The sequence below is a fragment of the Sipha flava genome, unplaced genomic scaffold (genome assembly GCF_003268045.1).
Source record: "Sipha flava isolate LNK unplaced genomic scaffold, YSA_version1 34_pilon_pilon, whole genome shotgun sequence".
NCBI lineage: Eukaryota > Metazoa > Arthropoda > Insecta > Hemiptera > Aphididae > Sipha > Sipha flava.
The window spans coordinates 3234108-3249372 of NW_020273045.1; the positions used below are offsets into that span (position 1 = coordinate 3234108).

Sequence of the window (15265 nt, forward strand, 5' to 3'; positions counted from 1 at the left end):
TATTAAATTGATTTGGAATCTTTTTTGAATGTTGGATCCCAATCTTCTTAATTATTATTCTGCATCTAATAAAACAAAAAAGGTATTTTAAACCTAGTTGTTGAATTATTTTCAACTAAATTAGAATTGCACTGAATTATTAAATACACAAACGTTTTAAAAAAATTAAACACACACGCGGTGAATTTTCTAGAACTAATCTAATCTACCCACTGACTATAGATACTTGATACTATCGTTTTTTACCACTTACCTACTATTCGATTTGTATTACGAAAATACAAAAATAGATATAATTAATACTGACCATTATTATTATTTCAAGATAAAATTCATCTCTATCATCTTTTGTAAGTTTATAATATATTGTTGACCTTGATTCATGAATAATATTCACTAAAGCGCTTGATTTTCAATAAACTATCAAAATATGCACTAAAAGTTTAAAATATGCCCTTATAATCAAAAATATGCCCCTTAAACCAAAAAATGTCTAAATATGCAAAAATATGTACAAAAAACTTTGAATATTTCATCATAAACATTATGAAATGTATTTTGTACTTACCAAGCATACGATAAAATTAACCAGAAAAAATATGAAAGTCCTTGCTTTAATTATGACTGATGAGTGCATTATTTTTGATTGTTGTTTAAAGGATTATTTTTTACTGTGAAAACCTAAGTAATTTTAATACTATGGAGGTTAATTAGATGAGAGGTGCGCACATTTTAAGAAATAAAACAAAAGCCTCATGAATCATCAAACCTAATAATGTAAACTAGTGGCTCTTAAAAAATGTAGGTACTAAATTAGAAAAATCAAAAGATTGTCAAAAGTACTAAAATAAAATTAACTAAATAAAAGGATTTGACATATAAATGAAACACAATAGATAAACGAACAAATTATGAGGATAAGAGAGAAAAGGATGTACTGGATATGATAAGATGGATCTATCAAAATCCAATCTCAAGTACTAATAGAGATAATATTAAAAAAAGTAGATGCACTGAAAGAAGAAAGAAATATAATAGCTGGAAGGATGAACTTAAAAAAGGATTCAAGATTAAAAATATATTAATTATCTGTTGTATAGCTTATGATTATGATTTATGATACAACATCAATTGATTTATTGGAATTCAATAAAGGAAAAATAAAGTTATATGTTAAATTCTTATTCAAACTTTTATTGTTGAGTGACTAGCATTTAAAAAACTAAGGTTTTTAATATAATTAAAATAATTCAAAATTTAAATTTTAGAAAAATAATAACATGATAATAAAACAATGAGAGGTAACTTAATAAAATGAAAAGAAATTGTTTCCTTCTTTTTAGGAATGTTGAATAAATTAATTAATAACATTAATAAGTTATTATTTATTAATTATTAGATTTGTTCATCATTAACATTTCCGTTTGATTTGTTGGCACTTTAATGTAAATCACTTTTTTTGGTCTTGCATCATTTGACATTTGCACAAGATCATCTTGATCTTCCCATTTCCTTCTTTCTCGAGCTTCTTTTGCACGCTTATGATCTAACCAATTAATTATACAAGAAGCTGGCACCCATATCAAACCAGTAATTAATATAACTGTGCCTACAATGTTATCTTTTAAAAATCTTAACATTTTATTGATGTTGATTTCTTCAATAATGTCCCAGAAACGTTCTACAACATCTTGAATAGTTTTTTCACAAACACCCTATGATAAAAAAAAACATAATTTTGCATATTTTCAAAATAATTAAATTATAAATAATACTTTGTTGCAAAATCCTTGAATGCACGGGGTTCCATCAGGTAAAACATCTGGTGGATCAACTGGGTAACATGTATCGTTGAGATTTATACGACAACAACGTCTGCATGATTGCAATACTATAAAATTATGAATAGTGATTAATAATAGTATCAAGATTTAAATAAAATAAAAATAAAAATAGAAATTATCATGGCTTATTTTAAACTTACTAGTATCACACATACAACTTTGTAGTCCTTGGGTCTCACAAAAAGGTATACATTTTCCTGAACGACATTTTCCTTTCTCAAGGCATCCTGTACCATCTGGCATAGGAGGACTTTTTGGACATTCAGCTCCTGTACCAGTACAGCGTGATTCTTGCTCACAAGTAGAAAATTGTCCTTCACGACATTTTACTCCGGATGCCATAAACTGGCAATTTTGACAACATGGTGAATTTTTATCACTAGCAAAATTAAATTTCGTGAGTGATTCAAAAAAATTATTTTATTACGTTATATTACCTGCATCGAGCCCCTTGAGCTCTTCTGAGTTTACAGTTTTTGTCACAACATGAATCATTATCTTCAGTCCCTAAAAGGCCAGCATCACATTCTTCATTGCCTTCAACTCTAAGATTACCACAAAATGATTCCTCAGGTTCAGAAAAACAACGTGCTGATTTAGCTTGTAATACTTTACGTATAGACCGTAAGCTACAAGGAGAGAATCTCTAAAATAATAAAAATAAAGTTATTAAAATAATGGTTGAATTAACTTAATTTAATTAATTAACTCTTACTTTGTTGTTAATATCATATCCACTGACACTATAAGTATACATAAGAAAAGATCCACCCTGACTAGCAGTCGGACTACATTCAGTTATATCTGGATCATGTTCAGATCCCCAATTATGACCAAATTCATGAGCAGTAACTAAATCTGCTTCTCGAGTAATTACTCTCTGACCATAATGATTGCGACTTGAACTTAAGCCAGAATTAAGGTATAATGTATATCCATTTTTAAAATACTCTGTGGAATTAAATTTTTATTTAAAAAAATGTATGGTACATTTTTGATAAATAACCATCACCTGGTGTACAAATTCCACCAACTGAATTGCGTCTAGGAGAACCCACATAAGCAAGCCCAAGTATACCACCTTCAAATTTCAGGTCAGTAAATAAATGGGCCAAACAGAAATCTTTATGGCTATATTCACGGCTAAATACCTGCCACCATAAAAGCAAGCAACATATAGTAACTTATAATTTATTTTTAAAATTAATTTTGTTAAAGAAGCATATACAGTTAGCAAGTGAGTATGATGATTATTAACTAAGTAAATATTTCTATTTATTTTTAATAAAAATAAAATATTAATATCATACAAAGAAAAATCAAATATATGTTTGTTAAATAAAAAATAGAAATTGTAAAAAGTTATATAATTACAATTTTAAATTATTTTATTCTTATAATTAAATAACATTTTAAGATGAAAAATATTCAAAAGCAAAAATAGCCAATTGGCTTTAATTTAAAAAATAAAACTATGCATTAAACATAAAACAATGTATTTTAATTAAATTATCATAAATATTACATATTAGTTAATTTAATATTATAATAAAATATTACTTACACTATTTATACTCTATTCAAGTCAAGAGAACACTGATCCATATAGAACATGTTCAACTGTGGGATTGAACTATGGGCACTGCAGGGTCATATTTACCATTAGGCAGGATAGGGAAATGTCTATAATTTCTGTTATTAGGAAGTTAAACATTTTTACAAGCCTTTTTTTTTTTCATACAACTTAGCATAAAATAATTATAAGCGAAATATAATATTAAAAAAAAAATACAGTGTAAAATTATATTTTACCATTTTTTTTCTTTCTAAGGGATCTCAAAATATTTAATCAGACTCTGCAGCACTGCCAATAGTGGGGAAAGAATGTTTGGACACAACATGATTTTGTTTATTTCCTGGAGTTCTCTTAACTTTAAAAGAGTATAGTAATAACAAAAATAAAAAAAAGCAAATATTTTTAGTACGCCAGATAAAATATATTATTAGATACTGAGGTCCATTTTATTATAGCTGTGTTATAACTCATTTCTATAAACATTATTAAAGTAATTAAGGGCAAAATCTAACACAGTAAATAATTTAATTTTATGAATAATTATCATTTTATCACTTGAAAAAATTAGTGTTATTAAAACTTAAATTAATTCATAATCTAATAAATTAGGTACCTATAATATAAAAATGTGTGACATGTATTTATTAATTAATATAACAGTCAACATAAGATTATATAGACTATAAAACCAATTTTTAATAATAATATTATACTATTATAGATGTTAGTATGAAAAGCATAAAAGATACTAATTAGTGAAACCATTCCTGTGTGCTGTTAATTATTTTCACCAGTAAAAAAATGCCATAAACAAAATATTCACCAGGACTACATATGCCACCAGCTGTATAACTTCTTGGAGAGGATATATAGGCAAGACCCAATACTGAAGTTTTTGAAGATCTGAATGTTTGATGTGTAAACAGATGTGCTAGACAATACTGGGACACGTCTTTTGATTTAGAAAATTCCTAATTTTTTTTTAATAATAGATAAATTGTAAAATTACAATAGGATTCATTTTAAATAATTGTGTAATTTTATATTTTGTATTAATATTAAGTAGCAAATAAAATTAGTGGAAACTAAAATTTTAAGCTAGATTTGTAAAATTAGTGGACTAGATACAATTAGGAGTAAATATAAAAGAGGTAATTGAGAATGAAATACACTAATAAAAAGAAAAAAGATACAGAAGTTAGGATAAACAGTAGAAAAGTAGAATCATAGAGGGCAAATACAACAGTAAAATATGTAGGATGAAAAAAATTAATTTGGAAATACATAGAACATAAAATATAAAAAAGATCATCTAAAATAAAAATACCTCAAGAAGTGATCGGACATCCCATTTTTCTCTAACCATGTTATAATGATCTTCTGAACTTCGTACTTTAGTTGGATCACTATGAACTGTTATTTTTTTAATCACAAATCCCATACCGCGAAATCCATCAGATTCTTGTCGTTCTAACCATAGAGTATCATTGTAAATTTTATGAACACGATCAATAAGGCTGATCTGAAAAAAATAAAATAAAAATTATGGTTTTTTAAATTTTTTAATATATGATTTATTAATTCAATAACAGAATATCTCGCGGTGATTTGTACATTTTAAATTTGTAAAAATCTAATGTAAATTAAATGATTTTACATTGTTTTAAGTTTATGAATCTTACACATATCGGGCATATAATACAAAAAATTAGGATTTATATTTTAATAATATAAAATGAAATAAAATTTAAAAATATATTTTCTTAATAAATATTACTGCTGAATATAATAAAAAAAAATAGATACTGATTAATTACTTCAACTACCGTACTAATATATTTTAAATATAATTCAAATTAAAGACATATAAGACTAATAATAAAACAAATATTTGCTTAATTTATAAATATAATAATACAGATAAGTTAAAAAACATATGAAAAAAGTTAATAATAAAATTTAAGCATTATGTAGTTATTAAAACTATATACTTCTATTAAGGGAGTTTATAATTAAAAATTTGAAATAAAATGATTACATTAAATTTAATTTAATATTTCTCAAAGTATTAAATAATTTTGTGGAAAGTACAGTGGAATCTCGATAACTCAAATCGATCCAGGAAACCAAAAAAAATGTTCGTTTTCGAAAATGTGACTTACAGAAAGCTTTGATAACTCGAATCGGTTCGAGGAAAAAAAATTTATTGGGAATATTTTAATATACAACACAAAAACTTAATTTTATAATTTTATTTATTTACTTATACCATGTATAATGTACATATGTATATGTTAAAATTTTCAAAAAATTATTTAATTTATAAAAGTCTTGTCTGGAACTTCTAGATAATCACAAATATATTTATGTATTACTAATAAATTAATACCTGAACAAGAGTATTTAAAGGTAAAGCAATTTCACATAATGTGAATAATATTTGACTCCTTCTCAATTGAGTCATTAGGCATTTCTATATTATTGTTATTTATGAATAAATACTTTTTATACATACACTAATTATATTATTTCAATAATTTTCGTTAATGGTTAAAAAAAATTTGAATTAGGGAAATTCAATTATCAAGAAAATGTTTTACATATATCATATATTGAAATGCACCGGCTAAGGCATTCCTTCATATAATCAAAAATTTGATTTATTTTGGTTCTACTATACTTACTAAGTAGTTAATAGTCGTTTTTGTATCACCTCCACCCATTTCTCTAAAAAACCTATAATCAGCAACTAAAAGCAATGGGCAACGTGTTCTTGTTGGTGTTGTCATATAATCATATGAATCAGCATCACGTTTAGATCGTGTAAATGTATTTAAATAATCATCTTCTTCTACAGTTTCCACTTCTGAAAATGTTTTAATATTAATTTAAACAAATTCAGAAGAAAACAATTAACAACACAAACCTGCATCTTCTTTTACATAAGCACATGGTTTATGTTGATTTAAGTTAGAATTTTCCCAACTTAAACGAACATCTGATGCCTTATAAGTTACCATTGTTTTGTTATCTTTATCAGGCAAGTGTCTCCATGATGGCTATATTAAAAATTAAATTAGAACAAATATATAACTATATGGCTTTTATATTTACTTCTATATGATAAGTTTCACCAGGAACATCAATAATGGCTGTCATTACTCCTTCATCTAAATGTACACTAGCATGTGATGTTTTTTCTCCAAATACTCGACCATCATAAAAGTTTTCATGATCTTAATTACACAAAAATTACAAAAAAATTAAATATGTTTATCAAAAATGTTTAAGCTATAAAAATGTAACTAACTATTGATCAAAATCATTTTTGTTATAGTTAGGTATAAAACATACCAACGGCTATAGGAGTTTCATTTCCTTCAGCATCTATACTTGTAGCTTCAAACTGATGATGTAAAAGTCCTTTTTTAGGTGTTAAAATTAATCGAAAGTCTCTAAAAAAAATTTCAAATTTAGTTCCTAATAAATTTAAGTTATACATTAATTATTACTTTCCTAATGTAGTAAATGATACTTCATTTACTTTGTTCAATGGATGTGGACTATCAAAGACTCCACGTTTCACTATCTTATGAGAAAAATCTGAAGCATGTAACGTTTCAAAACGTACAAGGTTTTTATAAATGGAACCTAAGAATAATTTTGATTATTAAAATGAGTAATATTTAATGTGTACAAAAATTATATCATACTTTTAACTTTTCTTGCTATAAATAACAGAAGAAAAATTGTAATGAGCTTTTTCATGGTAAAAGAATTAACACTTAAGTATTGTTACTTAGATACTTTTACATTATTATAACAGTAAGTAAAGAGTAATAACAGAGTAAATATTCTGGTATAATATAATTGTTTTTTTTTTATAATTGTTACATAATAACTATGTAAAATACAATTGTATGTATTTTTAAATAAATTAAATAATCAATTTACTTAAAGCGTAATATAAAATATTTTTTAATAATGAATCGCCAAAACTAGTGGGCATTGTAGTACAACTACATATATAAATATTAAATACAATCAGGAATTGAAATCTGGTGGAAAACTAAATTTTTTCAATATGGTGGCACAACATTGTTATCGCAGAATGAAATCACAAAATCACGGTTGTAGATAGTATAAATCAGCTGTTGAGTGATAACGATTGACAACTGTTTACAAATATTGTTAGTTAAAGTTTTTTAAATACTCTCGACTTGCATGCCGATTTGTAGATAAGTATGGCGTTTTTAATAAAAAATAAAACATTTATTCATTCTACCAGGTACTTTAAATTTGATGTACCGACGAAGTGTAATAAATCATTTTTGTCTACTGTTATTCCTGAACACTATGGTAAAAATTTAATGCTCTATTGATGGAATTCATTTATTAAATAATATAATTTAAAAAATATTAATTAACTAAATAATTGTGTAGTTTTTTAAGTGTATCAACACAATTCTTAATATTTATTAAAAATCAAGTTTAATCTTGTTTGGAATATATATTAATAGTATGTATGTTGTAATGATGTATCCAATAAAAATCTTTTATTTAACATATAATATGAAATTAAATATTATTTTTTTTTATTCTGTCTTTAATATACTTAAATATTATATTTACTTTCATATTTATTGTTTCAGATCAAACTATCAATTCTAATATTAAAACATTTAAACACCAACATACTACTTTAATATCATTAAATAGACCTGATGAAAAAAATCGTTTAAATATAAAAACTGTAAGTGATTTAAGAAAAGCTATTTCAGAATTCGAGAATGATTGTTCATCTAAGGTAGCTATCATATATGGAGAAGGAGGCTCATTCTGTGGTGGAATGGAATCTGAGTTGGTTAAAGCACCAGAAATATGGAATGTATTAATAAACATTTTTTATCAAAAACTGTATTGTATTTAATAAACTTTTAATTTATTTAATTATTTAATTTATTAGAATTTTCTACAATCCTATTGTCAAAAACCTATAATAGCTGCTGTTTCTGGATTTTCCTATGATGTTGGCTTTGATTTATGTTTATGGTGTGATATACGAATTGTAGAAGAAAATGCTGTCATAGCTGTCAATAGAAAATCAGACGCTCCTAAGTCTAAAACATTTCTCAAAAGACTTATATCCACTGTTGGGTATTCAAGAGCAATGGATTTAGTATTAACCGGTAGAGATTTGTATTCTAAAGAAGCATTTGAATGTGGTCTTGCAAATCGAATAGTTGCTTGTGGATCTAGTATGAATATTTAAAATTGTGTACCTAAATTATTAATTTTAATAATGTTTAATATGAACATAACTTACAACAGGTGTTGGTCAAGCAGTGAACATGGCATTTAACATTGGTAAATTTCCTCAACTAGCTATGTCCTATGACAGAAGTATAATACATAAAACATCAATAAAATAATTGTTGTGTATAGAAATAACACTAAAGAAGTGCTTTAATATGTTAATATATTTGATCATTTGAGTTTTTAAAAATATTATTTTTTATTACTTACATTCTATATTAAGTTATATTATGTATCGTTTAATTATCAACATTATTAATCATGAAAACATCAAAAAATAATTTAGATTATTTACTTATATGATATTGATTTGGTGGATTAAAATAAATGGTTTAGTCAGTATTCGAGGGAGTGGCGATAGAGTTGATCGACTTCGTCTCCATAAATTTATGTTTGTGTAAGTATTTGCTACATATTTAAATAAAATTACAAAGAAATTTCAAAATATACAAAAATATGAACACTAAAATTTCATTTTTGAACTTGTTTGATTGTGATTCAAATTGTTATCTCAACCAGCAACTTTTTGATGCACCCAGAACAAAACATGCAAATGCGTAAATAACTCCCTGACCGTAATCATTACCAATTTCATATTTTATTTTTGTTTATATTATTTCATAGAAGAACATCGATAGTATGACTATCCCAGATGAAGATCAAAATAACGACGATTTACAACAAAGTAGCATTCAATTATTCGTAATATATTTTTTATTTTATTTTTCATTTTATATTCACAAATTTTGAACTATTGATTCAATTTTTCTGTTATTATTTAAAATAAAAATCGATGATGCAGAAATGGGTTGTAGTATATTATCTCCTTTCGACATTGTACTTGATTCGAAGTATAAATTGCTAGTGGAAAATACAAATTGGACTAACACACACTGTACACAAGTGGAGTAACTTTGAGTAAGTAAATAATGTGTATACTTGAAATCGAATATTAAACATTTTTTTCAAAGACAAGTTTTCTTACCTATATATCATAATTTATCAATTTTTTTTTAAATACTTTTTGTACCTGTATATATGATAAGTAATCAAAATAATACTCCGATTTTCAACTTCAGAATCTTATTTGATGGTAAAGTGATAGTTAGTGCTTTTGGGAAGTAAAAATTTAAAATTCCCAGTTTTCAAAAGCATTCAGGAAAAAATGAAAAAAAATTAAGATAAAACTGGAATTTGTACGCAAAATCGATTTTAGTTTTTGGTGAAACTCTAAAACAACCGATCAATGATCAGTGGCGTACCGATAAAGTGGCACGACGGGCAATGGGCCACGGGCCACTACTCTAGAGGGCCCATCAAGAATAATTATAGCAAATTCAAAAACAAATCACCATTATAGTTATATACAGGGCTCGGGAATTAAAGCATTTGCTTATTTTTATGGATCGACTTAAAATGTAGCAGAGTGATATAGAAGTGCATATCAAGTTATAAGTACAATTATGAAATTTAAAAGTGCCTTTTTTTTGCTTTTTTTAGCATTTTTAAAAAAAAATGCTTATTTCCAGTTTTTTTTATATTTTGAGTTTTCTCCAGCAAAGTCGTTTTTGATAGAATTAAAAATAATTCTTCTTATCTACGTTGTCACGTAGTTTGTCGCTGCCTGAAGTATTGTTGTAGGGTTTACAAAGATATTCCAACGCTGAAAATAGAACTGAGTGTCAAACGTCAGAATGATCAAAAACAGAAAGAACAGTTTACATTTTATTTTTCAGAAAAATCACTTAGAAAATCCATGAAATCCTTAAAGTCTTGAAAGTGAAGATTTATTTTTATTTTAATTGATTTTTTAGTTAGAATTTTATAGTTTTTTTTTTTTTTAATAAATATTTTTGCTTGATTTTAAAGTTTTTAATTTCTTATTTTAGTGCTTATAATTATGTTTTTAAGCGCTTATTTTAATGATTATAAGTGCTAAAGTCCTGAGCACTGGTTATATATATAGTTGGTCGTTATGATGCAGTTTTTGCGCTTCAAATTAGATTTGTTGTAACTCAAAAAGCTTCAACAAAATGTATACTTTGCAGCTCGAAGTTAAATGAACGAAATGAAGCTGAAAGAATTAAAAAACAAATTGAAAATTATAATTTTATTTGCACTTTAGTTTTCAATGTAAAGTTTTTAAAATTATAAAAATAATATTACACTAAACATGTTTTTAATCGTTTGTAACTTTAAAGGGCAGAATTTTGTAGGTGGTTATATTTTGTAGGCAATTCATCATAACTCCTTTTTTCAAATTTGTAAAACTAAGGGCCTGTTGGATTATTTAGCTACGGGCATTAAAAGTTCTGGTTACGCCACTGTCAATGATACATAAAATTATCACTGAATATTTATATTAGCATTTTCTATATACACTATATAATGTTTTGAACTATTTACTGACCTTTTCAGTTCTCGATTTTTTTATTTTATTTTTCTATAAACGTCTATAATATTTTATTTATTACATAAAAAAAAAAAATGCCATAGAATATTCCTGATATATTGTTAAAATAGCATTTAAATAATATAAAAGTATAGGCACGATTTTTTTTTTTTTTATAAGCATTAAAAGTTCATATTTTGACAACATTAAAATAGAAAATTTACAAATCATTTAGTGATTAAAAATGTATAAGACGTTCAACTTCTAAGTTATATTTTTATTTTTTTATTTTTGCAAGTTACAATTATCAAGGTCGATGATTTGTGGACATTAAACACTTAATTAATTTTTAAAAGAATACTAAGCACAGTCCTTTTAGTTGTACATTTCAAAATTTATATCTTATAAATGAAAGAAAAAAATGAATTTTTTTAAAATTTATTTTCAAGTGCGATTTATGCAATAAAACCAATATTTTTTCTAACGAGTCTAAAACAACTGATATTTCATTATTTATTAACACCGCTATTGTAATGGCAACTATAAACACAGGCATAGGCGCAATTTGGGGAGGGGGCTTGGGTGTAATTAGCACCCCCAAATGTATTCATTTTACATTTAAGTACTCATTATTTTGGGTCTGGAATTATAAGCACTATAAACGTACGAAATATGTATGCATTTATGCGATGGTTATCATTCAAATATGCACTCAAAATATGCGAAAATATGCATTTTTATTATTTATTAAATTTATTTAATTTTAAAATACATACAATTCATTAAATAATCAATATTCAACAAAAAATATACTTTAAAATATGATATTATATATCAACTGTATTTTATATATTTTATTGAACTGTATGGAACTGTATGTTATACTGAAATGAAATTGTATTTTGAACACTCGCTCATCTAAACAAAAAGTCACAAACGAAAATCAATTTAAACAAATCAAGTGGATTTTTATAATATTTTTAAAGTTACCTGGAGAGTTACTATCGTATTGGTACTTTTAACAAACTTTATCTTATCTTATTATAACACAAAAATCAAATTCTATAACTGCACGATTTACGGGATTTACGATGGTCATGCACTAATAAATAATAATATTAATAACTTCGCAATATTTTTTTCTATATATGTATTATACTTCGAAAAATGTTAAAATATGCAAAATAATTTGAAATGTTCCAAATATGCAAAAATATACCAAATTTAATTTCGCATACCAACACAGATTAAGATTCAAATTCCTGTCTTACTTCAGCTACTTTTTAGTTTAATATATAAAAATATGCAAATACATACAATTCCGGGCCCTACTCATTATGTATAGAAAATCAGAGTTTTTATTGTACAAATATATAAATTTATTATTTAAATATTGGTGGTGGAAGTTTGTCCTACGTCTCTTCGGTTCTGAACCGTACACGTGTACGGGTAATAACCATTAAGTAATATGAAAAAGAAAGGCTTTAGCACCTTCAGTTTTTTCATTGAAATTGCGCACAGGACAAAGATTTACTCAATAAGATACAATGGCAGCTTTTTTAAATATGCCTAGTATGTCATACATGTCATGGTTAAATGGTTAAAATATAGGAAATCACGTCTTAAATATCTTAAATTATCAGCTTCAAATTTTGGAAAAGTGTGAAAACTTAGAGCAAGCACTTCTTGGGCAAACACCTTCAAGAATGTACTCTATGATATTTTTCAAGGAAACTGCCACTCGATAAGTGTAATGGTAATCAAGTGTACTGTATAGTGTATATAAGTAATCTGAATAGTTAAATGTTATTTTATTCACATTATATAGGTATGGAATTGAAAATGAACCGATGGCCAAAGAGATTTTGAAAAAAAATAATATTAAAATTGAATCAGCAGGATTATTTATACTTACGACTCTTAATTATTTAGCTGCGAGTCCCGATGGACTAATTGGCAAAGCGCAATTATAGAAATTAAGTGCTTTCAAAGTATAAAAGAGTATACGCCGGAAGGAACTGTAAATAACATAAAATTAAAATGTATGATATATAATGATAGAAAATTAATATTAAAAAAAAAAAAAATAATTGTTATTATTTCCAAGTATAAGGAAAAATTAATTTTACAAAACGAAAATTATGTTATTGTGTAGTGTGGACACCCAAAGGTAACCGTATTTTATATCTGGTCACCCTAAACATTTTTTGACTTGGTGTGGACCCGGATTTATAAGTAGTGAGTTACAAAACTCAAACCATTCTATTTATAAAACCCAATAGCTCTGGTTTTTACGTAAGATTGAAGAATATTAAACGATAGCGGCACAATGTCATGTAATCATACTAATTGCAGATAAAATGGAAATAAAGACGTTATAGAAATTTAATCTGTGGTTTAAATGTAATAACGAGTATTGGAAAAATTTGAAGTTTAATGAATCCGTTGGATTGTTGCAATCGATACTATCTAATTCTATTTAATTTACGGTTTTTTTTTATTTGTATTGCTACTTACTGTTCATTATCTGTTATAATTTTTTATTGATGATTGATTAAGTATACATTACCGTAGTCCTTTTAATTTTACAGTTTCATAGATTTTTAGTTTGACACGTTTGCTAATTATGGATTCATATGACGTTGTTGGTGTTCTTGGACGCGGAGCTTTTGGGCAAGTGTGTTTGTACCTATATATTATATTTCTTTTCTTTTAATGTACATATTTTTATAATGCTTGTAGTGTTGTTGAATTGGTTAGAGATTTTAATTTGAAAAAATTAGTTGTGATGAAAACTATATATATTAAATCCATGTCAACAGATAACGTAAAGGTAAGCAACTAAGACATTTGTGATTTATATTTTTGTTAGTTTCATCAATATTTTTATAACACTTATAGGAAGCCGTCAAAGAAACTCAGATTCTTCAAATGTTAAATCATCCAAACATAATCAAATATTATAATAGTTTCCAAAAAGGTCAGAATTTTTACATAATTATGGAGTATGCCACTCATGGAACTCTTGAACAATTTGTCAACAAATGGGCTCAAACTTCAAGCCATATTGTTCAAACTGTATAAATAAATTTTCTTGCTCTTATTAAAAGTTAATATTTTAAAATTGTAACATTTGTTTTAGTGCGTCTTAAATATCATTAGTCAAGTTACAATGGCTGTAGATTATATCCATAAAATTAAAATTATACACCGTGATATCAATCCAATGAATATTTTACTAACAGGAAGTCAAGGTACAGTTGTAAAACTTGGGGACTTTGGTGCTTCTCGCATTTTAACCAGGTATACTAAACGTTTATAGTTGACAATTATAAATTCATGCATATTTATAATTTTAATTATAAAATTGTGCATTAGTGACAAAATAGCTTATGAAAATTATTGCACACCGAGTTATATGCCTCCAGAGCAATGTAGCGGGAAATCTTTAAGATTGAAAAGTGATATATGGCAAATTGGTTGCGTCTTATATTATTTAATAACTATGAAACATCCTTTCTGTGGACAGGTAAATACTGAAACAATATCATATAATTTATTTAGCTATTTGATATTAATTTAAACTATATATACTAAATATATTTAGAGTTTAGCAGTTACAATATCGTGTATTATGGAAGGAGTTTTGAGTCCTTCTGAAAAAATGAAATATTATGACCATGATGTAATAAGGCTTATGCATGAATTATTGAGCTGTGATCCGACAAGTCGACCTAATGCATCAGCTTTACTTTCACATCCATATATACTGCCTTATGTATTGAACAGCAATTGTCACTGGTTCAAAGCTGGTAGGAAAATGTTAAATTAAAACTAGTATATTGACACAAATATTTTTTGTTATTTAAGTTTGAATTATAATATTAATATTTCATTTAAATGTATTAAACATTTTTTTTTTTTTATGACACTAAAGTTAACAACTAAGGAGTGAAATTTTTGATTTATAAAATGTTAAATTTATGTAATTTTGAATGTAATGCTATGTGTATTTTGATGTAATTTTTTGTTTATCATATAGTTAAAATTAAATTGATATTATGTTAATTGTTAAATAAAAATAAACTTTTTTGTAATAATTTATACACTTGTTAATTTGTATTATGTACTGTTCAT

At 25.7% G+C, this 15265-nt stretch overlaps 3 protein-coding genes across 8 annotated transcripts; 2 read left to right on the forward strand and 1 right to left on the reverse strand.

The window, feature by feature from the left end:
* Positions 1-1365: 1365 nt before the first annotated feature.
* LOC112687394 (ADAM 17-like protease) lies at positions 1366-7296 on the reverse strand. 2 transcript variants are annotated; one of them, XM_025560067.1, is made up of 13 exons: positions 7134-7296; positions 6933-7071; positions 6775-6875; positions 6535-6656; positions 6347-6479; positions 6105-6286; positions 4748-4942; positions 2857-2995; positions 2560-2795; positions 2282-2490; positions 1985-2223; positions 1776-1891; positions 1366-1715 (listed from the first exon to the last, which is right to left on the reverse strand). In XM_025560067.1, the coding sequence occupies exons 1-13, from the start codon at positions 7186-7188 to the stop codon at positions 1389-1391; spliced, it is 2193 nt and encodes a 730-aa protein (XP_025415852.1). In that variant the 5' UTR covers positions 7189-7296; the 3' UTR covers positions 1366-1388. The 2 variants fall into 2 exon arrangements, with proteins under 2 accessions (XP_025415852.1, XP_025415851.1); XM_025560066.1 differs by lacking the exon at positions 2857-2995 and adding an exon at positions 4244-4391 and having other exon boundaries at positions 7134-7295.
* A 300-nt stretch (positions 7297-7596) lies between these two features.
* LOC112687395 (probable enoyl-CoA hydratase, mitochondrial) lies at positions 7597-8926 on the forward strand. The gene is made up of 4 exons (XM_025560068.1): positions 7597-7779; positions 8073-8308; positions 8387-8678; positions 8752-8926. Exons 1-4 carry the CDS (start codon positions 7665-7667, stop codon positions 8850-8852), a joined length of 744 nt encoding a protein of 247 aa, XP_025415853.1. The 5' UTR covers positions 7597-7664; the 3' UTR covers positions 8853-8926.
* Positions 8927-8994: 68 nt separating this feature from the next.
* LOC112687396 (serine/threonine-protein kinase Nek8-like) lies at positions 8995-15117 on the forward strand. 5 transcript variants are annotated; one of them, XM_025560072.1, is made up of 8 exons: positions 8995-9133; positions 9361-9654; positions 13720-13801; positions 13871-13961; positions 14030-14206; positions 14271-14431; positions 14507-14657; positions 14736-14960. In XM_025560072.1, the coding sequence occupies exons 3-8, from the start codon at positions 13755-13757 to the stop codon at positions 14958-14960; spliced, it is 852 nt and encodes a 283-aa protein (XP_025415857.1). In that variant the 5' UTR covers positions 8995-9133; positions 9361-9654; positions 13720-13754. The 5 variants fall into 5 exon arrangements, with proteins under 5 accessions (XP_025415857.1, XP_025415858.1, XP_025415854.1 ...); XM_025560073.1 differs by having other exon boundaries at positions 8995-9654; positions 13720-13805; positions 14736-15117; XM_025560069.1 differs by having other exon boundaries at positions 8995-9654; positions 14736-15117.
* Positions 15118-15265: the final 148 nt, after the last annotated feature.

Bases quoted from the DNA above. Each gene is read 5' to 3' on its own strand.
- LOC112687394 (XM_025560066.1), bottom strand. From the start codon at position 7,188: ATGAAAAAGCTCATTACAATTTTTCTTCTGTTATTTATAGCAAGAAAA. The intron at 7,072-7,133 runs GTATGATATAAT...AATTATTCTTAG, and splicing joins TATAGCAAGAAAAGTTAAAA to GTTCCATTTATAAAAACCTT. The intron at 6,876-6,932 runs GTAATAATTAAT...AATTTTTTTTAG, and splicing joins TCATTTACTACATTAGGAAA to AGACTTTCGATTAATTTTAA.
- LOC112687395 (XM_025560068.1), top strand. From the start codon at position 7,665: ATGGCGTTTTTAATAAAAAATAAAACATTTATTCATTCTACCAGGTAC. The intron at 7,780-8,072 runs GTAAAAATTTAA...TTATTGTTTCAG, and splicing joins TGTTATTCCTGAACACTATG to ATCAAACTATCAATTCTAAT. The intron at 8,679-8,751 runs GTATGAATATTT...AACTTACAACAG, and splicing joins AATAGTTGCTTGTGGATCTA to GTGTTGGTCAAGCAGTGAAC.
- LOC112687396 (XM_025560069.1), top strand. From the start codon at position 13,755: ATGGATTCATATGACGTTGTTGGTGTTCTTGGACGCGGAGCTTTTGG. The intron at 14,432-14,506 runs GTATACTAAACG...ATTGTGCATTAG, and splicing joins GCTTCTCGCATTTTAACCAG to TGACAAAATAGCTTATGAAA. The intron at 14,658-14,735 runs GTAAATACTGAA...AAATATATTTAG, and splicing joins AACATCCTTTCTGTGGACAG to AGTTTAGCAGTTACAATATC.